The sequence below is a fragment of the Rhinatrema bivittatum genome, chromosome 11 (assembly GCF_901001135.1).
Source record: "Rhinatrema bivittatum chromosome 11, aRhiBiv1.1, whole genome shotgun sequence".
Taxonomy (NCBI): domain Eukaryota; kingdom Metazoa; phylum Chordata; class Amphibia; order Gymnophiona; family Rhinatrematidae; genus Rhinatrema; species Rhinatrema bivittatum.
In genome coordinates, this window is record NC_042625.1 from 45,648,165 (window position 1) to 45,672,273 (window position 24,109).

At 44.6% G+C, this 24,109-nt stretch overlaps 1 protein-coding gene across 11 annotated transcripts in view; it reads left to right on the plus strand.

Moving 5' to 3' along the window:
- The window catches only part of FBRSL1 (fibrosin like 1), a 694,486-nt gene that overhangs the window by 472,054 nt on the left and 198,323 nt on the right, over positions 1-24,109 (plus strand). For all 11 annotated transcript variants that reach the window (XM_029619457.1, XM_029619447.1, XM_029619455.1 and 8 more), the window contains one exon: positions 22,169-22,198. In XM_029619457.1, the coding sequence (XP_029475317.1) occupies positions 22,169-22,198 (30 nt within the window). The remainder of the gene's footprint in view (positions 1-22,168; positions 22,199-24,109) is intronic.

Sequence of the window (24,109 nt, forward strand, 5' to 3'; positions counted from 1 at the left end):
GGAGTAGCCTAGTGGTTAGAGCAGTGGGTTACGAACCAGGAGACCAGGGTTCGAGTCCTGTTGTCGCTCCTTGTGACCTTGGGCAAGGTACAAACTTAGATTGTGAGCTCTCTGGGGATAGGGATATACCTACAGTACCTGAATGTAATCTGCTTTGAAGCGCTGAAAAAACAGTGCAAAAAGTGGAATATAAAAAATCTAAATAGATAGATAAAGTCTGAATTAGAACTGTAGCACAGGGAGGTAAACTGACTTTCCCAAGGTCACCATATCAGCATGAGAACAAAAGTTAACCTGAGATTTCTGACTCCCACTTCAGAAAGTAGAATGTGTTAGCCCACTAATATAAAATAAGCCGAGCACTAACAAAGGTAGTTGTGTAAATAATTCTAAGATGCAATGTTTTGGAAAGCTATGGCTCCTTCCTCTGTTATGTCCTTGCTCCAAAGTCTTGCCACTAAACAATCGGCCAAATTTTAAATCAGCCATGCGCATAAAAATAGTCACCTAGGCACATGGCTGGACCCTGCACGTGCCATGCGCATTTTCAAAGGGGCCCAGCTGCGCACATAAGTGGCGATACGTGCACGAGCGCTGGGCCCTGAGAAAGCGGCGGGATGGAGGCCGACCGGGACAGCGGCCATTAGCCGCTGTCCCAGGGAATCGCGTGCCGGCAGCCAGCCAGCACGCATAAATTACTTCTGCTCCCAAGGAGCAGCGAGTAATAAAATTTAAAAATTCAGGCAAGGTAGGTTAGCTTTAGGGGGTGGGGAAGGGTAAGGAAGGTTAGGCAGGTTAAGGAGCAGACTGGGAGGAACTGGGGAAGGCCCGATTGCGTCGCTGCGCTGACTTTGCAAAAATTCACCTCCTCCCCCCCCCCCCCCCCCCCCCCCATGCACGTGGCCAACAGATTTTATAACATGCGCACATTGGCGCATGCATATTATAAAATCGGTGCGTCCGTACGCATGCGCCAGGAACCACGCACCTGGATGCACGCACGTATGTTTAAAAATCTACCCCAGTGTTTTCATCAGTCACTCTCATACCAGCATAGAAATAGTGCATAACTTATTCTTGATGTGGAATTGGCCTGGGTGGGGCTTAAGTTGAGACTACAGTAGCTCATAGCTCAGTTGTCCATCTGTGCTCTGATTTAACATGGATGGCACTCACTCCTACGTGTTTGTGACTTTCCTTCACTAGCATTCAGATGATGAACAATCCCTGCTAGTATAATTACTCATTGTAGCTTGAAAGGTCTGATCACCTACAGCTAAAATGACAGTTTAATGGAGGATTACAGTTTTCCAGCTCAAATGTTCAGCAGTGTTAATTAAGCGGGAAAAGGCCAGAATGGGCGCAGGCTGAACATATATCTCTTAAATGACACATGATCTAGAAATGTGCATTTGGCAGTGTAGGGAAGGGTATTGTAGGTAGTATGGTGTATTTTTGTCTTCCCAACATTCGAATTAAGATATTTTGATGATGTGCAATTGGGTTCAACTGCATTCCAATTATGGGAACCTATGTCTTTATAAAGAACATACAAGTCAACATTAGAAAACATTAAGAGGGATATTTAAAAGAGAAAATGATAACTAAGGAAATGTATTATCTCTTGAAAAGCATTGGAATAAGGAAACATTTTGAAAGACTGAATCTTTTTAAATTAAAATGTTAACTTGGCTAGGTTAAGAATGAAGATCTGAACAACCTTGAGAGATGATGCACCTCATTTAGATCTCTGTTGAAAAAAAAACTTCTTTGAACAAGGACTGATCTTTTACCTTGTGCAACCTACATGGGAGGTGAAGATGCTCTGCTATGTAATTAACTAATCTGGTACTTAACCTACCTATACCAAGGATATACACTTACGATAATGGGTATTATGTTATCTTATATGTGTAGACTGCTGTAACCCCACCTTCTTGACATGCTTCAAAATTAGGGGGTCACAAAGTTCCCCAGGCTGCTCTATTTTCTCTCTGACCTCTCTTTTTCTCATACTCACCTTGCCAGAGCCCCTGGAGACAGTGGAGTTCATCCAGTGGGATCTGGGGGAGGTGTAACCTCCTGAATCCCTGGTGCAGTCGTAGACACAGTCATTAGATTCACACACACTGGTCAGGGGTATTCTCGAGTGGGAAGTATATCCACAGGGGATTCAGATAGCAAATAACCACGAAATCCAAGTATGGTGTTTAACCACAATTTACTTAAAGTTTGAAAATAAGAATCTAGGCTAGAATTGAGAAAATAAAAAATAGATCAGGTAAATCATAATCAAAAAGGTAATAGTCTTTTTGTCCATGGTAAATCCCTTAGCAGTTCTTCTCTCAAATGAACCAGTGTCCAACTCAAGAATTCCATCCTCTTGGAGAGCAAGATAACCTCTCTCGAGTACCAGCATGAAACAAAGGGCGAAAAAAGGAAAAACCCTTTGTTCAAAAATAGCTCTTCCAACAACAGATATCTCCAACTTTCTTTATCCAAAATTTCAAAGTAACACAAATTTCCAGCCTCTTTAACCTCTGCTATATACTGGTCGCAAAGGCAAAAGATCAAGAACGCAGCCCTTCAAAATCAAGGGGTTTGCCCTTCCATCAGGAACCTGGTTCCAAATCCAAAACGTTTTCAAAAACTCAAAATCTCCAACATGCAGCTCTCAAAATCGTCAACTCTTCTCAGTCAGAGGAAAGACCAACCACACCGTAGAGTCTTCACTCACAGGGAAATTTATACCTCTGAGCCACAATCCACAAGTGAGGATAAAGTAGAGGGAGTACCCCAAAATGCAAACACTCTTAGATAAATTCGGGGCAAAACATTAGTGACAGGCAAAACTGGGTTACACTGCATTGCTTAGATGTAGTCCAACCCAAAGCTGTTTACAAACCACAAAAAAATTACCTCAAAATACAATAAATATCAGTAGCTAGAGGCATAGCTTGAACATAAATTGCTATGCTGGGTCAGACAAAGGGTCCATCAAGCTCTGCATCCTGTTTCCAACAGAGGCCAAACCAGGCCACAAGAACCTGGCAATTACTCAAACACTAAGAAGATCCCATGCTACTGATGCAATTAATAGCAATGGCTATTCACTAACAGGCCGATACAGTACAGTGCGCTCCGACGGAGCGCACTGTTAGCCTCCTCTTGGAAGCGCGTTTTCCCTTACCCCTTATTCAGTAAGGGGAGGAAAACGCGCGTCCAACCCGCGGCACTTAATAGCGCCCTCAACATGCAAATGCATGTTGATGGCCCTATTAGGCATGCGCGCGGGATACAGAAAGTAAAATGTGCAGCCAAGCTGCACATTTTACTTTCAGAAATTAGCGCCGACCCAAAGGTCGCCGCTAATTTCTTCCGGCACCGGGAAAGTGCACAGAAAAGCAGTAAAAACTGCTTTTCTGTGCACCCTCCGACTTAATATCATGGCGATATTAAGTCGGAGGTCCCGAAGAGTAAAAAAAAAGTTAAAAAAAAAAATTGAATTCGGCCCGCGGCTGTCAGGCCGAAAACCGGACTCTCAATTTTGCCGACGTCCGGTTTCCAAGCCCGTCATCGGGCTCGAGAACCGACGCCGGCAAAATTGAGCGTCGGCTGTCAAACCTGCGCCGCTCCTGTCAAAAAGGAGCTAGGGGCGCGCTAGTGTCCCTAGCACCTCCTTTTGCCCGTTTTTACCGCCGGGCCTAATTTAAATACAGAATTGCGCGCACCAGCGAGTGGCCGGTGCGCGCGCCGGGAGAGCAGGCGTTCGCCCGCTCTCCCGCGGACTTTACTGTATCAGCCCGTAAGTAAACTTGATTAATAGCCGTTAATGGACTTCTCCAAGAACTTATCCAAACCTTTTTTGAACCCAGCTACACTAACTGCACTAACCACATCCTCTGGCAACAAATTCCAGAGCTTTATTGTGCGTTGAGTGAAAAAGAATTTTCTCCGATTAGTCTTAAATGTGCTACTTGCTAACTTCATGGAATGCCCCCTAATCCTATTATTCGAAAGTGTAAATAACCGAATCACATCTACTCGTTCAAGACCTCTCATGATCTTAAAGACCTCTATCATATCCCCCCTCAGCCGTCTCTTCTCCAAGCTGAACAGCCCTAACCTCTTCAGCCTTTCCTCATAGGGGAGCTGTTCCATCCCCTTTATCATTTTGGTTGCCCTTCTCTGTACCTTCTCCATCGCAACTATATCTTTTTTGAGATGCAGCGACCAGAATTGTACACAATATTCAATGTGCGGTCTCACCATGGAGCGATATAAGGCATTATGACATTTTCCGTTCTATTAACCATTCCCTTCCTAATAATTCCTAACATTCTGTTTGCTTTTTTGACTGCAGCAGCACACTGAGCCGACGATTTTAAAGTATTATCCACTATGATGCCTAGATCTTTTTCCTAGGTGGTAGCTCCTAATATGGAACCTAACATCGTGTAACTACAACAAGAGTTATTTTTCCCTAAATGCAACACCTTGCACTTGTCCACATTAAATTTCATCTGCCATTTGGAAGCCCAATCTTCCATTCTTGCAAGGTCCTCCTGTAATGTATCACAGTCTGCTTGTGATTTAAATACTCTGAATAATTTTGTATCATCCTCAAATTTTATAACCTCACTCGTTGTATTCCTTTCCAGATCATTTATATATACATTGAAAAGCACCGGTCCAAGTACAGATGATCCCTGAGGCACTCCACTGTTTACCCTTTTCCACTGAGAAAATTGACCATTTAATCCTACTATCTGTTTCCTATCTTTTAACCAGTTTGTAATCCACGAAAGGCCAACGCCTCCTATCCCATGACTTTTTTTTAGTTTTCGTAGAAGACTTTCATGAGGGACTTTGTCAAATGCCTTCTGAAAATCCAAGTACACTACATCTACCGGTTAACCTTTATCCACATGTTTATTAACCCCTTCAAAAAAATGAAGCAGATTTGTTAGGCAAGACTTCCCTTGGGTAAATCCATGTTGACTGAGTTCCATTAAATCATGTCTTTCTATATGCTCTATGATTTTGATCTTGAGAATAGTTTCCACTATTTTTCCCGGCACTGAAGTCAGGCTCACTGGTCTATAGTTACCCGGATCACCCATGGAGCCATTTTTAAATATTGGGGTTACATTGGCCACACTCCAGTCTTCAGGTACAGTGAATGATTTTAATGATAGGTTACAAATTTTAACTAATAGATCAGAAATTTCATTTCTGTGTTCCTTTAATACCCTAGGATGCATACCATCCTGTCCAGTTGATTTGCTACTCTTTAGTTTGTCAATCTGGCCTACTACGTCTTCCAGGTTCACAGTAATTTCGTTCAGTTCTTCTGACTCTGTATCTGCCTCTGTATCGATCCATGGTGAGACCGCACCTTGAATACTGTGTATAATTCTGGTCGCCGCATCTCAAAAAAGATATAGTTGCGATGGAGAAGGTACAGAGAAGGGCAACCAAAATGATAAAGGGGATGGAACAGCTTCCCTATGAGGAAAGGCTGAAGAGGTTAGGGCTGTTCAGCTTGGAGAAGAGACGGCTGAGGGGGGATATGATAGAGGTCTTTAAGATCATGAGAGGTCTTGAACGAGTAGATGTGACTCGGTTATTTACACTTTCGAATAATAGAAGGACTAGGGGGCATTCCATGAAGTTAGCAAGTAGCACATTTAAGACCAATCAGAGAAAATTCTTTTTCACTCAACGCACAATAAAGCTCTGGAATTTGTTGCCAGAGGATGTGGTTAGTACAGTTAGTGTAGCTGGGTTCAAAAAAGGTTTGGATAAGTTCTTGGAGGAGAAGTCCATTAATGGCTATTAATCAATTATACTTAGGGAATAGCCACTGCTATTAATTTTATCAGTAGCATGGGTTCTTCTTAGTGTTTGGGTAATTGCCAGGTTCTTGTGGCCTGGTTTTGGCCTCTGTTGGAAACAGAATGCTGGGCTTGATGGACCCTTGGTCTGACCCAGCATGGCAATTTCTTATGTTCTTATGACTCATTACCCCTGAAAACCATCTCCGGAACTGGTATCTCCCCAACATCCTCATTAGTAAACATGGAAGCAAAGAATTCATTTAGTCTTTCTGCAATGGCCTTATCTTCCCTAAGAGCCCCTTTAACCCCTTGGTCATCTAGTGGTCCAACCGACTCCCTCACAGGTTTCTTGCTTTGGATATATTTTAAAAAGTTTTTATTATGAGTTTTTGCCTCTATGGCCAACTTCATTTCAAATTCTCTCTTTGCCTGTCTTATCAATGTTTTACACTTAACTTGACAATGCTTATGTTTAATCCTATTTTCTTCAGATGGATCGTTCTTCCAATTTTTGAAGGATTTTTTTTTGGCTAAAATAGCCTCTTTCACCTCACCTTTTAACCATGACGGTAATCGTTTTGCCTTCCTTCCACCTTTCTTAATGCATCACTCTCACTGAGAGCTACTACGCTAACCATTTAAACAGCAATCAATTAAAAAAAAAAACCCCTCTTAATACCTCCAAACTTACCCTACATTGCTAGACAATTAACCAAAAATAACCAAGACTTAGGGAAGAATGCAGGTAATCTTGTACCCTTACATGGTAGGATGTTTGCTCTCAGTGTGGTCTTTTACTGCACTCTTAGCAGTCTTCCTACCATATTTCTGTAGGAGATTTTAAGAGCTGTTAATCATCAGGGCAAAACAATGAATGAAACAGATAACCTAAGATTCTTCCAGCAAGGCTCTCCATAACTTTTCTCCAGTATGCAATCTGTGAACTTGTAAATACCCAAGTTTCTTGATTTTACCATAGATAATCATATGCAGTCATTTATCTGCCTTTTGGGCAGAAATAATTTATTATAGTAGTGGGTGGAAATCATTCCAAAAGTCACCCAAAATCTTGATCATACAGCAGCCTAGTAATTTATTTTCCCAGCAGCCACTCACTGTAGTGCTACGTTGTATGGCTAACGTTTGCCCTTGCTAGTTGCTGGAGCTGCCTTGTGTGTGTGTGGGGGGGGGGGGGGGGATCATTTTAGGCCCAGGCAACCATGAGAGACTGTATGACAGGACATCGTCATAACATCAAAACTAGACAAGGCAAAGTTTGTCATTGGCTGTGTACCGCATCATATCGTGACTGCTACTTTTAGGCTATGACCAGTTTCAGCCTTCTCTGTTGTCTGAGCTCTGATTTGTTCTCCTGTACTTTGAGTGTGAGTGCACCTGCAATCTTATTTATTCTAGACTGTAGTCCCAGGTCTTCGTTTAGTGTTTCTCCTTTATCCTGTGCTTTTATTCAGCTGCTTGCTCCTGCCTCCTTATGACGTGGCAGTGCCCTAGCTTGAACCTCCTCTGGTGCAGGGCCCATCATTAAGAGTTACATATTCTCTGCAAGGCCATTTCAATTTGGTTTAATATCAGTGGATCATTTAATATGAAGACATTAATTCCCCTTCCTGCGGCATGACCACATTCAAGAGATTTATTTTTAATCAAAAGATTAGTGGGACATGATATGACAGAGTTATGTTACTATTTTCTGTTGTTTTCAAGACCTTGTGTGAGGTCACTTTGCCAAGGGAACAAAAATGTGATTGTAGCATTCCAGGTCTCTTTGTTATAGGATGATGGTGCATTTGCCAGCTCAAAATGCTTGTTTCATGCACAGACTTAGAAAATATAGCAGTGGTGGTCACAGATGAATGGTAGTCACATAGATTTGTTCAGTACCATTTTCTCAAATAGGATTTTAGCTGTAGAGGCAGACATGGGGGGGCGCGGCTGTAGGTTGAGTGCATGACCAGGCAGAAGACAGATCACGCCTCCTATATATTCAGCCCTCTCTTGGTTTACTACCAGAACCTTTTCCTATATCTTGAATGCAAATGGATTTACTTATTTTTGGTCACACAACTACAAATTAAGATTAAGACTGCAATGCCTCTTGCAAGCTAGAAAGTACTTCAGGTATAAGGTCACAGACTGTGGCAGCCTGTGGTCCTTTCGGGCATCCTGCTGCCCCAGAAATCCTTGCAGGCACTCTTGGGGGGGTCTCCAGGTCATAGAGCTGTCTCTTCTAAATACTATTTTGAAAGATATAGCAGAATAAGAGAGAAGAAAGAAGGGCAACACAAATGATAAAGGGGGATGGAGCGGCTCCCCTGTGATGAGAGGCTACACAGATTAGGGCTGTTCAGTTTGGAAAAGAGGCAGCCGAGAGGGGACAGGATACAGTAGAAGTTTATAGAAACACCGAAACCTGATGGCAGAACAAGACCATATGTCCCAGTCAGTCTGTCCATCCTTCCAATTAATTTAGCTTTAGAATTCCCATCACTTCCTTAGAGATCCTCTGTATTTATCCCAGGCTTTCTTGAATGTCCTAAGATTACTCCTGTCTGAACCCTTTCACCCTCATCTCATGACCCCTTGTTCTGCAGCCTCCTTTCCATTGAAAAAGGCTCACCTCCTGTGCATGGGGAAACTATCTCGCCTTTCCTCCAGGGTGTGCATGTTTAGATCTTTAAGTCTAACCCCATGAGATATCTCAGATTGAATGTCGGTATATAAAAAAAATAAATAAATAAATAAATAAAATATACTTCAGAACGAAGACCACTGATCATTTTAGTAGCCACCCTCTGGACCGACTCCATCCTGTTTATATCCTTTTGAAGGTGCGGTCTCCAGAGTTGTACACAGTATTCTCAGTGAGGTCTCGCCAGGGTGAGTGGTGTGGAATGGACAGTTATTTACCCTTTCAATAATACTAAAACAAGGGACACTCCACGAAACAAACAACCAGAAGATTTAAAATAAATCATAGAACATATTTTTTCACTCAGCGCACAATCAGACCGTGGAATCTGCTGCCAGAGAGGATGTGGTGAAGGCAACCCGCATAGGGAGGTCTAAAACGGTTTTCAGCAAGCTCTGCAGGGAAAGTCCGTAAACAGTTATTAACCAGGTAAACTTGGGGAAGCCAACGCTTATCCCTAGGAGTCAGCAACAGAAAACAGATCTGCTTTCTAGGATCTGCCAGGTACTTGTGATCCGAACTGGCCACTGACCGAGACAGGGCCCCGGGCTCGGTCCGACTTCAACGCTGGGTCAGAAATTGTAAGCAGAAAAAAAAGTCTGATTATTCCGGGGTTCTTGGGGAATGCCTGGAAGGAGATTACTTAGGTCAGGCCTCCCTGCACTATCTCATTGTCCCAGGGTAGGATACAGGTTGTCCTTATTTTTCCGCCTGAAAGAAAATAGCGTGGTGTATCCTGCTCTGCCAATCAGGGTACTCTGTTTTATATCACTTATTACTAAATTGAAAAGGGTGTTTTACTGCTGCAATAAAGGGCTGGTATGGCATGAGGTACTTTTTTGTAATGCAACTCTATGAACTTTGCCATTGAAAACATTATAGCCTTGAATTGAGAGCACAGTGGAAGGCAATATAATTTGATTACCTATATTAATCAAGTAGAGTATAACATATAAAACCAGTAATGCATAAGCCTGACTGGAGCCAGATAGCCCTCTTCTGCATCTTAGCAAGATTTATTTCCTGTAATATAATTCATTTGACATAAAAGTATCATAATTGTAGTTGCTAGGCAATTTTTATTTTTTTTTTGTGTGGCCCAGGAAAAAAAGATTAAAAATCAGCATGGCGATTCCAAGAGCAATGTTCATTCTTAAAGCTCATCTTACTGAAAACAGAATACTTCTTTCTCTAACAGTGACCATATTTCATGAAGCAGTGGAGCCAGTGTCCCTCCTGATCCACCCCCCTCCTGCTTTTCAGTGATGCTTCTGCTGGATAAATGTAATGGGGGAGGAAGCGTCTGTTGTACATTCTGAAATTTAAAAAAAATTGTACAAATTCTGTCTTATTTATTTATTGTGTTTATGTACCGCTGTTCTGTAGTCAATCACAGTGGTTTACAAAGTAAAATAAATAGAAACACAGTGGCAGGTACATAAAATCGGGCAAGAATAAATAAATAATATCAATAATAAAACAAGCAGATACATGTAAAACATAAGGTCAAAAAGATGAAAAAGAAAAACATTAAAATAAATTAAAATCACATAATTAAAATAGGATAAAACAAAATCATATAAAATAAAAGAACGTGATGGCAGATAAAGACCGTGCGGTTCATCCAGTCTGCTCATCACATCTCCTGCTCAGCTTTAGAGTCCCTTTCCTCTCCCTCAGTGCTTGTCCCATGCTCTCTTGAATTCTGATACTGGAACACATGGAAGGAGAATGGGCCAAACACCAGAGGATCTCTGAGGGAGAAAAGAGGGCTATAAATCTGAGCAGGAGATGTGGATGGACCGTATGATCTTCACCTGCCATCATGTTCTGGGTTCTTGTCTCCACCACCTTCACAGGGAAGGCCGTTCCACACATCCACCACCCTCGCTGTAAAGAAATATTTCCTAAGATTACTGCTGAGTCTACGCCCTTTCACCCTCATCCATTACTTAAGGAAGCCAGGGCTCCATCCTTCCTGCGTTTTTTTTTTGGTTCATGGCTCGGCCACAAAGGGGACTGTACTTGTGCTACCTCTCAGATTCTTTTGGGGGCTGCGGGGACAAGGGGTTTCTCTTGAAATGCCTTCAGCATGCTTGTTGCAATAGGCTGAACTTGTGCGTCCACCAAACGATTCCCCGCTGCCAGGCTCGCAGTGGTGCCTGGGTCCTGTGGTGTTCTGGTGACCATGTGGCCAGCCTTGTGTGTCCTCCACACGGGCCCTTCCCTCTGGATTGTGAGCTGTGCATCCCCCCTGGTGAGAAGGGAGGAGGAGCATGGGTGCCCCCCCCTGTCCTCCTCTCTAGCAGAGGTTCAGACTTTGCCCCCGTGGATGCGCAGAAGTGCGGAGCCCCTCCTGGAGGTGTGAGGGATCCCGTCTGTAGGAAGGAAACCTTCCTAGTGAAAGCTTTCAGTAGCTCAAGGCACTTCCGCTCCTTGCTGCTCTGTGGATCCTTCTTCAGCCAAACCAAGAGCAACTCCGTAGAGTGGGGGGAGAGCAACTTTCTGAGCTGCTTCTCCCCCCCTTCCATTTATTCGTTTGGTTGGGACCCCTCCCTCAAAAGTAGCTGAAAGGAGCAAGCTGACACATAAACACACAGGGGCACAGGGAGCGAGGTACCCCCTACCCAGACAGACACAGAGGGAAACAAATACCTCACACCAAGACTGACAGAGAGCAAAACCCATACCCAGACAGACACACAGACGACATACCACATCCAGACAGGAAAGCACAGACACACACAGGCAGGCACATCGCACAGGCAGACAGATGGACTCGCGCTCAACCATAGCTACACAAACTCCACCGCACAGGCACGCAGGCCGCACACCACTAAGGTAAGAGCTGGACATTTAAAACAGAAACAAATTAGGTGCCATGAGCTGAGGGAATACTCCAACTCACCCTGCACAACTATTTTACTGTTTTCACTCATTTTTCCTGTGTATCCCTCTGTTTTTGTATTTTTCTTAGTTTGCTCATCTTTTTTTTTTTTTATTCTCTCATGTTTTCTTTTGCTTGTTTAATACTCTTTGCCCTTATTCTCCCTTCCCCCACCTCTCTCTGGCCTCATTGCCCATTCCCTTTCCCATTCCTTCCCCCTCCCCCCCTCCCCGGTGGGCAACAGCTGTGATCTCTCTCCCTAGCTAGGGACCTGGCAACAGCAGGACCTCCTTCCAGGCTGAGACCTGAGGGGGGGACACGTCACTTCACTGGCTGTCGCCATGTCCGGGTCTCCTCTGGGAGAGCCGGGCGTGGCTAAGCCGTGGCATGCTTGCGATCTCCTCACTACCTCCTGGCAGCCCCCTCCCTCCCGAGCTTGCAGTGCTGCCATGGCACACAGACTGGACGGCGGCGGAGCCATTTTCTTCTTTCCTGATTGAGCACCCATTGTGCCCCCCTCCCCCCCGGGGGGGGGCCTGCCTCTTGGTTTGCTCACCCCCCCTGCATAGAGCATAGGCTTAGTGATTGTCCCTAGCGAGAGGGGCAGAGGCCAAGTAACCATTGGAAGGTAGGACTTTAAAGAACAGTTGTGTGGTTCCCCAATATTTCCACTTCAGTTCTCCCCCCCCCCCCATGAAAATTAAAGTCTCAGTTTAGGGTTCTCCCCCCTTCCTCAGAGGAAGGACGCCTCTTCTCTAGCCGCAGATCGATAGCGCGGATGTCGAGGTGTTAGCAGCTTGTCAGAAAAGTTGAATTTTGAGCTATCTGATTCTATATACGAAGGTTGGCGGGAGAGGGATTGTAGAAGGGAGCAGGAGGTGGAGAGGCAGGACCTCAGATCGGGATTTGTGTAAGTTGACATGTTGTTTTGTAAAGGAGCAGGCATGCTCAGGGCTTCTCCTCCCCTGACAAGGCTGCGCCTTGTCTTGGGCTGTAAAACCCGAGTATCCGGGGCAGCCCAGCATGCTGCATTCTCTCCTTTCTGAATTATTGAAGGAGCTTTGATGTCAGCTAGAATTTGGAACAGAGTCCTCCAGCTTTTAACCTAAATAATGGTTAAAAAAAGAAAAATCAGGAAGACTGAGTTGGGTTTCCCCCCTCCCCCACCCGCTCTATCCATTCTCCTCCCCCCGCTTCCACCCTTTCTCACTTTTAATAGATCTGTGCTTGGATTATCAAGGGATTGTATTTTATCTTTTGCAGCATGAAATGACTTAGCCAGGGCCTTCCTGACTAATTGATGAGCAGGAGAGAAATCCAGTCCTTCAGGGACTAAACTGAATTTTTGCAGATGTACTCTGTTTTGTGCGGAACAAAAAGACATTTAATCAGAACGTTTGAGTCTTATTCCCCTTGCCTTATGGAGGGAGAGGGGTGCAGTAACTCAGCCTTCATTCCAGTTCTCCAGGAGATGACTCGACCATGTGGTGCTCCACTTGAGTATGCCAATGGGACTGGTCAATTTTGGGTTTCCGAACATCTGATAGCACAGGGGTAGGCAACTCCGATCCTTCAGTGCTACAAATGGGTCTGGATTTCAGGACATTTAGAAAAGAATATGCATGAGATATACTTGCATACAGTGGAGGCAACACCTGAATGTAATCTGCTTTGAAGTGTCAAAAAAGCAGAATATATATCAAATAAATACATCTCATGCATATTAATTGTGGCTCTCCTGAAGAGCAGACTTGTTAGTGGCACTCCAGGACCAGGGCTGCCGCCTCCTGTGATAGTGAGTATATGTGGTACTATATAGAATACTAGTATAAGAAGAGGAGGCTATAATTTCCATTAAACCTACCGTCCCCTTTCAATGTGCTTGGAGCTGTTGGCCTGTAAGGGGTTACTGCCGGCTTGCAGAGACAGTACTAGGCTGTCTGAATGTCTGAGCAGGGCTTGCTGGCTTGTTCAGATTACAAACTGAGGTGCAGATTGCTGGAATTATTTGATCTGCCTGTGAGGGACTAATACTCGTGTTTTTATATCCTCACCCCCTCTCGGCTGGAAAATGACAGTTCCTGTTTGCATGATGGAAAGTTATCTCAGTTGCTGCTTCGCAACAGTCGTAACCCCCCCCCCCCCCCCCCCCCCCCCCGACCAAGCAGCGAGCAGGGCCCGTAAGATGCATCATTGCCCCTCAAAATTAGCTATAGCGCCCGGGGCTCTACTTGGCTACCACCACTAATACTCTCTGCCTCTCTGCAATTCCTTCCTCCCCCAACTCCACCAAGCCCCTGCGAGTCCCCTAGAGAAGCCCCTGCAACGTGCATCTGCAGTACGCGTTTCCTCCTCCCTCCTGCTGCCTCGCCTCCTGAAAAAGCAAAAAAAAACCACAAAGCAAAAGGTAAGTCCTCGCCCTGGGGCTGAATCAGTTTCTCACAGCTTTTCCCTGGCACTGGAAGCCTGGCTGGTCAGGCCGCAGGGAGGTCCTGACTCATTTCATCAAACTGTCAAGGAGCCAGTGGAGCTAAGAGAACTCTCTCCTGCCTGGGGCAAGTTCAAATCCGCTTTCAATTTCCTTCCTTCCTTTTTTTTTTTTTTTTTTCCCCTTGGCCAGTTTCTCTGTTGTGTGTCTAAATTCCTTCTTCTCTCTCCCCTTAAACTGCAACAGCGTCTGGCTCCTCGCCAGGAGGAAGGGGCTTGTGGGACCTTAGAAAGGACACAGTGGCAAAATTGCTGCAATAAATCAGTGGCCCCTTCTGACTCCTGGCAGTAGCTTAATGTTTTGGCACTTTCTTTCCTGCCTGTGCCCCAAGTCCCATCAGCAGGTTTTTCTGTCAGCTTGGCTTCTGATGGAAGTTCCCTGTCCTATCATCTTCTTGTGCACACCCCAGCAGGTGTGAACTTGATGCCAGATTTAATAAGAAGTAACCTTTTACAACTCTTCCCTCCCTTCAGCTCCCCGATGATTTTATTTTTTTGGGGGGGGGGGAGGGGGGAGGCAGTGTTGGGAGGAAAGAGCAAATTTTGAAGCAAAAGCCAAGAGGGAATAATTTTACTTTAGCTTCTAAGCTCTAGCCCGACGCCTTGCCAAGTGAAAATGATACCAAAAAAATATAGGTTTAAATAAAAGGCCATTTAAATAAAATGAGAGTGGCACAGCCAGGCTCCCTCTCTCCATGTTTTATTTTTACAAAGCAGCAGGCAGAAGCTTTAGGCGCAGTTAGGTGAACAGGAGCAGTGTGACAACGGTGTCCCCAGTACCACTGGTGCACTGGGCCTGGCATGGTGGTGGGTGGCATTCTCTATGGCATCGCACCCCTCCCCCGCAGTACCCGAGAACGCTCCAAGAGGCTGGACACAGCCCTTGAAACTGCATCAGGAGTGGCTCACCTTCGTTTCCCTCGTGGAACGACAGCCTCAAGTCCCCTTGGCACACAATCGAATCCAGCTCAGTCGCCAGAAAAACGAATCGAGTACAAGGCCTCTCCGTTTCCCCCTCCGTGATAGGAATACCAAAACTGGCAGCTATCCCCTGAAAGTATCACAGCACATAAGCACAAGCACTTGAACCCACCCAGCCCACAAACAACAAATTATCTAAATAATGAGCAATATTCCACGACCCAGACTGTTGTTCCACAATCCAGTAAACAAAGGTACTGAATGCCTCGAAGTATGCACTCACCCAAAGGCATACATTTGTCAAAATAATAAGTCATTGAAGCGAAAACCCAAAAGCAGAAAACTCTCCGGATGCACCAGCAAAAGCCGAAAGGCAGACTCAATATCCACCTTAGCCATCAAAGCACCCGGACCGCTACGCTGAACCAATCAAACTGCCTAACCAAAAGAAGCATATTGCACCGTACAATGCTCTCGCGGGATAAAATCATTCACGGAAATAGCCTCAGGGAATGACAAATTATATCAATCGAAATTTCCCAGGCTCCATTTTAGGGACCACCACCAAAGGTGATAAAATCATCCCTTGAAAAGGTGGTTTCACAAAAGGACTCACAATTCACCCCAACCCAATTTCACCCTGCAACTTATCCAGAACCACATTTGCCATTTTCTGTACCAAAGGACAATTTCTCCCCCCCCTTCATCCGGATCCATAGAAGGAATCCGAAAACCATACTCAAACCCATGGAGCAAAAGAAGTGCAACATCCACCTTTGGGTAAACCTCCAACCAAGGCAACAATGCAGCCACCCAGACCGGAGGTAGGAGCCCAGTCGAAGGACTAACTTTGAAGCACCCTTCGCTGCAGCAACCCCAACGGTTCCATTACCCAGTCACTTGACATATTTGGAGAGTGGGTGACCAACCCCGCAACTAGAGCACATATGCCATAATTTGCAATCTGGGAAGTTACAAGTGGATCAATTGAAGCACCAGCAAACGTCAAGTGGACTGGTTCCAGTTCGACCCGCACCAACCAGCCCGGGACCCGCTCAAACGGGGCACCCACCTGATCCACCAGCTACCCCACCCACATTTCCTGCCAAAGAGGCAGGGACCTTGCTATTCATCTGTGTCAGCCAGAGGCAAACATCCTGTGTATCCCAAGACATGAACTTGTTCTTTTCCATAGGGTCACAAAAATGTTCATCATAATTGAGCCAAGACCCTTGTACTCCTTGCTAGCAGCCAGAATAGCATCAGCATAAGCCAACAAAGGCCCATACTGAGTACTATTGTGAGGTCCCACAACACTAGCTAAGCACAAGAAGGACCAAATCCAATTGAGAATTTTACGTGCCACCTTTTTCTGAGCCCCAGGAAAACACTCACTCCCCCCCCCCCCTTCTTCTTCTTCTCTTTTCTCCTTCTTCTCTGACCTTTTAACAATTGAAAGATATCAGTATACTTCCTCTGATTAATCTTCTTCCTAAGGAACCTAGGTACCTCCTCCTACAATTCTGAGAAAGTTACCAACACCGGCACCCCTCTATCAACCCCTTTTTCTCCTGACCCTGTACCACCAGCTGACGAATCATGCAAAGAGCTTGAAGAGGAAGACGACGAGGAATCATAAGAACTTGACCCACCCAAGTCTCTTAACCCTGGAAGGAATCATCTGACTTATCTACAAGGAAGGAGATTCACCCACGACTGCCATATCCCCTGACAGACTAGCAGTAATAGGGGCCGAGTCAGACTGAGTCAAACCCACTTCCGCCCAAAGGAGTTAACTTCACCCTGTCGCTCAGTGCTCGGTTCTGCCTCCCTCATAGTCTGTATTGAAGGACAGGTAACATTAACCACCGAAGATACTGGATCATTCCGTCATCCTTCTTCCTGTGAGGGACCTAGACTATCAGCAGATTCCCGCACAGTCTGAGCCTGTGAAGAAAAAGGCGGAGCTGAAACAACCAGACCAGGCAATCCCCGCTGATCCAAGACACCCAATAGGTGCCCTCGAAGCGTCAGAAAAGGAACCCCAGCCCAAAGGATAGCCGGGAGAAGACTGCCATAGATCCTGGCCCAAGAGGCCAATTGGAACCCGCATATCAAAACCAGACGGCCAATAACCAGCCGGGCTACCCCTGACCAAGGCACTGTGGGACCCTCCCCAGGAAGATGGCCCAGATTGTCCCAAAGACCCCTACCATTCACGCTCTGATCCCCAATCTGCAGCAAATTCAGCCCCAAGAAAAACATCCCATCCCTCCCCCATCATCGCATCAACATTGGGACGCAAAGCTGCCCATTCAGGCCGCACACTACCCAGCCTCCCTTGTCCCATACCAGCAACACTACCCACACAAACCCCGGGAGCCCATCCCTCTGTCGGGGTAGGCACAGAGACACCAGGCCCAACAGAAAGAGGTAATCCTGTCTAACCCACAGCAGAGGCAGCAACCCCAGATTGCTGCAACTCCACAGCCACACTGAGAAATCCCACCTCAACAGTCCCGTCCCGCCCTCCCCCCCCCCCTGCCGAGGAGGAAAAGAGCAGGCCCGGACACAGCTCATGCCATGTCTGTGGTTGCAGCCTGCCCCCCACCCCCGAGGAAGGAAAGAGAAGACCGTGGCTACGAGTGTGTGAATGCGCTCCCCGACGTCACGACATGCTGCAGGAACCCTCCACACTCCCCACCCCAATGCGCCGGCAAGATCGACTCCCCTTCCGGCAGCAGGAACAGACACGCCATCTGGCACACTCACCAAAAGGAGCCCAGACTCAGCGACAGGCCCCAATTGGTCGCCTGTGCCAGCACTTGCCAGGCTGCTCCCACCAGCATCAGCCGCCACCACCACTAGACCCGCACCGACCTCCAGATCCACCATCACCGCCTCTTCAGACTCCATTACGTGCCACTGGCAAGAAAAGGACCCCGCTCAGCCACCAAATGCAGCGAAGGCAAAAGTATGCGACGGCCGAAAATGCCAGCAGGCAAGTGCGCGTGACTACCACGTCTGACCAGCAAACACCCGACTCCTCCCCTTCCCTGCAAGCCCTGTGCCCCAGGAGCCAATAGGCTCCCAAAGCCCTGAGTGGTTTGAATTCAAACCACAACATCCCACTAACCTAACAGACTGGAGGTTCCAGTCAACCGCCCACCTCCCATAGCCCCCCCCCCCCCCCCCAGCCTGCTCACAAAGTGAGCCTGGCCCCATATTACTACAGGCAAGCCAGCTACAAGACCTGCCTGCCCATCCAGGTATCAAAAGGACAGTTCCCATGTTCTTTCAAAGTGAATCTCTCTAGGAGAGGAAACCCTTAATTCCTGTTGGAAGACCAAAGACAGTGGCCTGGAAGATACACAGTCACAAGACTGGAAAGAAAAACTGGAGTGTCCCAACGTAAAGCTTTATACGTGAGATATCCAATTTTAAACTGAATTTGCAGTAAAACAGGCAGCCAATGAAATTGCTGAAAAGCAGTATAGCATAATCAATTTTTTTCTTTCCAAATATGAGTTTGGCAGTGGTCTTTTGAAACCCCTGAAGCCTACATAACACCTGAGATGAAAGACCATGATAAAGGGCATTACAGTAGTCTAATCTGCTCAATACCAGAGAGTAGGTTAATGATTTGAAATCTTCAATGTCGAGGCAGAATCTCAACCACCTGATGATGTGGAGAAGGTAATAATGTTAGAATTGTAAAAACATCTTTGAGCTGTATGACAGAACCTAACATCTTGTTGCTCTTCTGTGTACCTTTTGTAGATGCACGATGTCCTTTTTTGAGATGAGATGACATAACGATGTGCATTCCAAAGCAGATATTGTAATCTAGCCTGCAGGGGAATATGATGGAGCTCTAGGGGGATATAATAAAGGTCTGGAATTCATTGCCAGAGGATGTGGTAAATGCAGCTAGCGTAGCTGGGTTTAAAAAAAGGTTTGGGCAAGTTCTTGGAGGAGAAGTCCATAGACTTGGGGAAAGCCAGTGGACATAGCTACATGGGATCCGTCTACTGTTTGGGATTCTGTCAGGTACTTGTGACCTGGATTTGCCCCTGTTGGAAACAGGGTACTCAATCTGACCCAGTATGGTAATTCTTATGTTCTTTCAGTTTACTTGTATATTAAAACATCATTTTTAGTTCATTTTGTATTAATGTGATGAAGGGAGCAGAGCTGTTGACAGCTAGTCAGGAATATATGGAGTTAGTGCAATAAAAACAGTTTATCACCTATAGCATTGTCTATTGACCTTTATTCCTGTGTATTTAACTGGACTCACATAGCAATCACACTACATTATTCTTGAGAATGGGTGATCAGCCATGCTCCAGGTACTCTTGCCTCAGTGCTGCTACTGTTTTATTTATCTGTATAAATAATGGATTGTTAGGGTGAGAGGGACAAATCGCTCCGAAGTCACTAGTGATCTACAGAGAAACAGGTCTCCTACAACTTCATCCATGCCTGCAGTTTGCCTCTTCTCTCTAATCCCTTTCCAGTTCTTGGTCTGCTTCTTTTGGGAATGATTGATTTATCTGATGTGTCAGGGCAGGTCTTTTTCTTTCTTTTGATTTTTATTTTTTTTTTTTTTTTTGTGGAGGTGGGGGGGGCTTTTTTGTGGTGTGGGGTTTTTTTTTTGTTTTGTTTTGTTTTTTATTGTTAACATTTTTCACATCCTGAAAAGTCACAACTTGAACCTGTCATGGGAAGAAACTGTTTACAAAATGTTAGGGGGTGCAATTAGGGTCTGCTTTGCAAACATTCCTGGTGGAATTAAAAGGCAATTGGCACAACTTGGCAAATAATCCTTTTACAAGCCTTTCTGAGCGCAGCACAATGGGCTGTGCACAGCTTTACTCGTGCACCAGGAGTGTTAACAGGCCCTTTAGGAAAATCCAGGTAATTCAGGCGCTTGTCTTTCACCCAGAGCCCCCATAGCTGTCAACAGTTGCCATTCTTGAAGTTTCTTGAAGGCTGTATTTTGACAAGAGCTTTTGTCCCGTTGACAACAGCTGCGTGGGAGGCGAAGCTGGAGTGCTTTTTTTTTTTTCTTCTTCTTTTTTTTTTTTTTTGTTCTTTCCCTACTGTTGACATTCCTTAAGGCAAAAAAAAAAGAAAAAAAAAAGCCTGTGTGCAAAGGAGTAGTGTGACTCAACACCATCTTAGCCTTAGCGTTTTTACTCCTCTTAACAATGTTAACAGGAACGTCTCCTTCCACCGCTCCCTCCCAAGCTCCCTGCTTTTCAAAATAATCTTTTCTCTAGAGGTCACAGAGAGTCTTGCCGGGTCAACCTGAAGTTTCTCCTTCTTGCTTAATTATGCATTTGGGCTATCTCTGGGCACAAAAACACCAGCCGCCTCTTTTCCTTTCTTGACCCAAAGATCTTTCTTTTGTATGTGAGCAAGACGAGACCAAAGAGTAGGGGCCCGAACTACAAGAGGTTACTGCAGAAAAGAAGCTGACCCATTGAAATCTACTTTAGCAAAAAGGGGTTTCTTTGTTGTTGTAAGTTTTCAAATGTATCTTAAGACAAAAATGCCTTTATTATTTTTTCTTTTCCCCTGTCAGTTGCTTCTTTGTCAGCCTTGTGTGTCAAACAGCCAGCGAGGGTTCCTGCTCCTTTGTATGTACAAGAAAGTGCCTGAAATACAGAGTGAACTGGCCAGCTCAGGCACTTTTGTCAGAACTGGTTATTGATTTTTTTTTTTTTTCAAGAGATTGTTGTATTAGATTTTTTTTTTTTTCCATTTCTATTATCTTTATTGGTGCATGTTGAGATTTTGTGTAGTCTGTTCTAGTACAGGCAAAGGATCTACCAGACCAAGGGAACCGCTTTATTATACCCAAAACACACCCACATACCAGTATTAAATCAGCCTTGAGAATTACAGTGCTATCCTCCAGCCACGTTCTGTTCTCTGCCCTCGTCTGTCCAGGTGTTCTCTGACCCTCGAGAACCGGCATGATTCAGCAGGAGGAGGTTTTTCTCTTTTTCCATATTGGTTTCTCTCAGCTAACGGATTGAATATGGACATCCCCCCCCCCCCCCCCCCCCCATATTCAAGTCTGTTGTTATCAGATGGTCCTGTTATGGTCTCTGCATCAGTTGAAATTGCTCCTGGATGCTTCAGTTTAGAAACCAAATTGCTAGGAAAGCAAGAGGTGTTTAATCTGCAGGATTACACTCTTCCAAAACTAGGGGTGTTTATCTGTTGGATTATACTCCTCCTTCAGTGGATTCATGATGAGGCACCGTATGCCAAATTATTGATATCTAGGTTAATTTTTTTTTTCACTTTTAACAGATACAAGAAGCATACTGAAATAAAGGAAATATTATATCATGTACATTTACAACATAAAAACACAAGAGGTTTTCTTTTTTTTGAGTATGAGTATAAATATTGCTCGTGGTAGAAGAATACACATTGACCAGTCAAACCGGTCAACAAGTGTTGAACACTCATACAGTGTATCCTGTTCATGCAACACACATACTGACATACGTTCCCTGTGCCTGCACTACGTTTCAGGGACTTGGAACATCATGTTCTGACTTACAGTTCTATAAACTAACTCAACGTTAGAGATGGATGTCTGCAAACTGCAGCGCCCTGTTTGTAAGCTATGGTAACTCCAGAAACCCTTGCAGCATTTCCAGCCAGCTCTGAATTTTGTTTTTATTGATTTTCATAAAATATGCAGACTTACTATTTAGGATACAGTGAACGTTATTTTCACTCGGTCAGAATGAAACAGAAAATTGCAAAATGAAATTAGTGTTCACAGACTTGAGAATAGACACGCATCCCCAGAGTGCAGCCACATCACGGAAAGTTCTCAACTCTTGTGTTTGTACCAATTGGGCAGAGATGGACTTGGCGTGTCGGAGTGCTGGGAAAGATTGATGGTGGGCACAGACTATTTTAGATACAGTTGAGTAATATTATCGGTAGAATTTCAGAATGGTGGCCAACCGATATGTATTTAAAAAGCAAAACAAAAAAAATAGATCTAAGAGTTGTCCCTTTCTTTCTTGAAAGGTATGATTTCAAATATTATTTTGACTGGTATAAGTTTTATATACTAAAGCAAGAGGGCTGCATCTACTGATTATCTTGCAAATGTTAAGCTTTTAACTGAAGCCCCACGGGTCTGCTTTATTGCATTGGAGTGCTGCTGTGATCTGCACTAGCACAAGTATGCCAGGGCTGTTTTGCAGAAGAATATTCATTACTTGAGAGGGGAATATTTACCTGAACTTTAATTTATGCATGTTTTTTTTTTTTTTCTTTCTGCAGTGTGACAGCGAGAGTGATATTGATGATAAGGTAAGCCCCAGCATTCTAGTCCTGTTTGCCTCTCCATGGCTTAGAGAAAAGAAATGTGCATGAAAGAATTTAAAATTGTCCTCCGTCATCACGTTGCATTGTTGAAAATATTCTGGACTGTGTTATAATTACTAGGACATAGTCCTCAACCTTTCCAGGGTTGCACATAACTCATGCATAGGGCTCTGTCGCCTATGGCCTCCATCCCTGATGCTCTCTATTCTGCGGGCAGGGAAGAGAATCCCAGCCAACATCTTGAACAAGAGCCCACCTAATAACCTTTGAACATGTCATCCCTATAAAAGGATAGAAGATGGTCAATAGCGAGTGATGGAGATAGATATTTATCAGTACTGCAATATCACAGATATTTCTTTTCCCTGACCATTTGTTCTACATGTTAGATTATTCAGGGAACTTGGCAATAGCATGGGTATCACATTAGTTTTGCTTTTATTGGATTTTCGCTTAATACATGTTTTGCTTTAGACCCTCTGCCCAGAAAACTATTGAATTTTGAACAGTTTACTAGAATTGTATGTGCAGATAATAACACATAATAGTTGTGTACATGCATAAAATGACGACAAAATTCAGATACAAAGAAACAGATCCATCTCCCTTCTTCCACAGTGAATGCTTACAAGGATAAAGCATGTTATAAAGCCAGGGTGCGCAAACATGCCGCTTCCTGCTAGGTTCAGGGAGTGCAGAGCACTACAATAACCCTGTCTTATATGAGCATCTAACTGCAAATTTCAGAATAGTTGTCCAAGTTTACGTGTGCTATTGGCGTTGCGGTTACATTGCAAACATTCAGGGACGCTCCTCCCAGATCTCTCCCAGGGCCATATGTATGCCAGTTACAAATTTATGCCAAGAGTTTTAGGCAGCTGAAAATCCACTTAAATGCACTCAGCAAGTCTACACACACAATTCCTTATTTTAAATACGTAGGCCTTGAAGAAGCTTTTGGGGGATGACCAATATTGTATGTTAGATTCTTTACCCAATCCCAAACCCCATAAGGGGGCATTTTAATTTGGCTGACTTCTGACTCAGGGAAATGGAGATCTTAAAGCTGACAATTCTGGCGCTTCTCCAGTTCCCAGCATATCTGAATGTCATGTGTTCATTTGATTTATGTGTTGCTCCCCAAAGTGAAAACTCCTGAGAGAAAACCCCAGCTGTGGCTGAATCATTTGATGCAGTCAAGTAGAAATTGGAAAACTAATGTAGTATTGCTATATAATTGATGCACAAGGAAAAAGAGATACAGTATGCAGAACGAACAAAAAAATAAAAAAGAGGAAAAAGAGACCAATATGGTTTTCAAAAGAGGTGGCTGAAATAAGGTCAAGAAGATCAGCATTCACAATGTACAAAGGATCTCAGAAGGAGGAGCACAGGAGGGGAATATCTAGTAAAACTGAAAGCAATGGGGAAAGTAGGCTGGCAAAGATAGGGAAAGAAAAAGTTAGAGGAGAACAGGGTGTAAGACTCTTCTCAAGTAAAGGAATGAAGAGCAGAGGTGGGATTGAGAGACTGAGAGGAGAAAAGGAGAAATGTGTGGAAGGGGACAAGGAAAAAGCAAAAAATGCCAAACAAATACTTCTGTTGAGTATTAACAGAAGAAAAGATTGGAAAAGACGTAAGGTTGTTTACAAGGTAGGGTGGATGATAGGGTAGATATCGTGCCATTTACGGAAAAGAATGTTTGTTGCTAGAAAAACTGGAAGTAGGCAAAGCTATGGGGCCAGATGGTAATATATGCTGGAATATGAAGGAAAATCAGAGATGTTCTGGTGGGTCCACTGAAGGACCTGTTCCATAGAGTTTTAGATAAAGGAGGGCAGATGATGTCCCTCAGTGCTGATGGGGGAAGGTTGGAAATTACAGAACGGTTTAGTC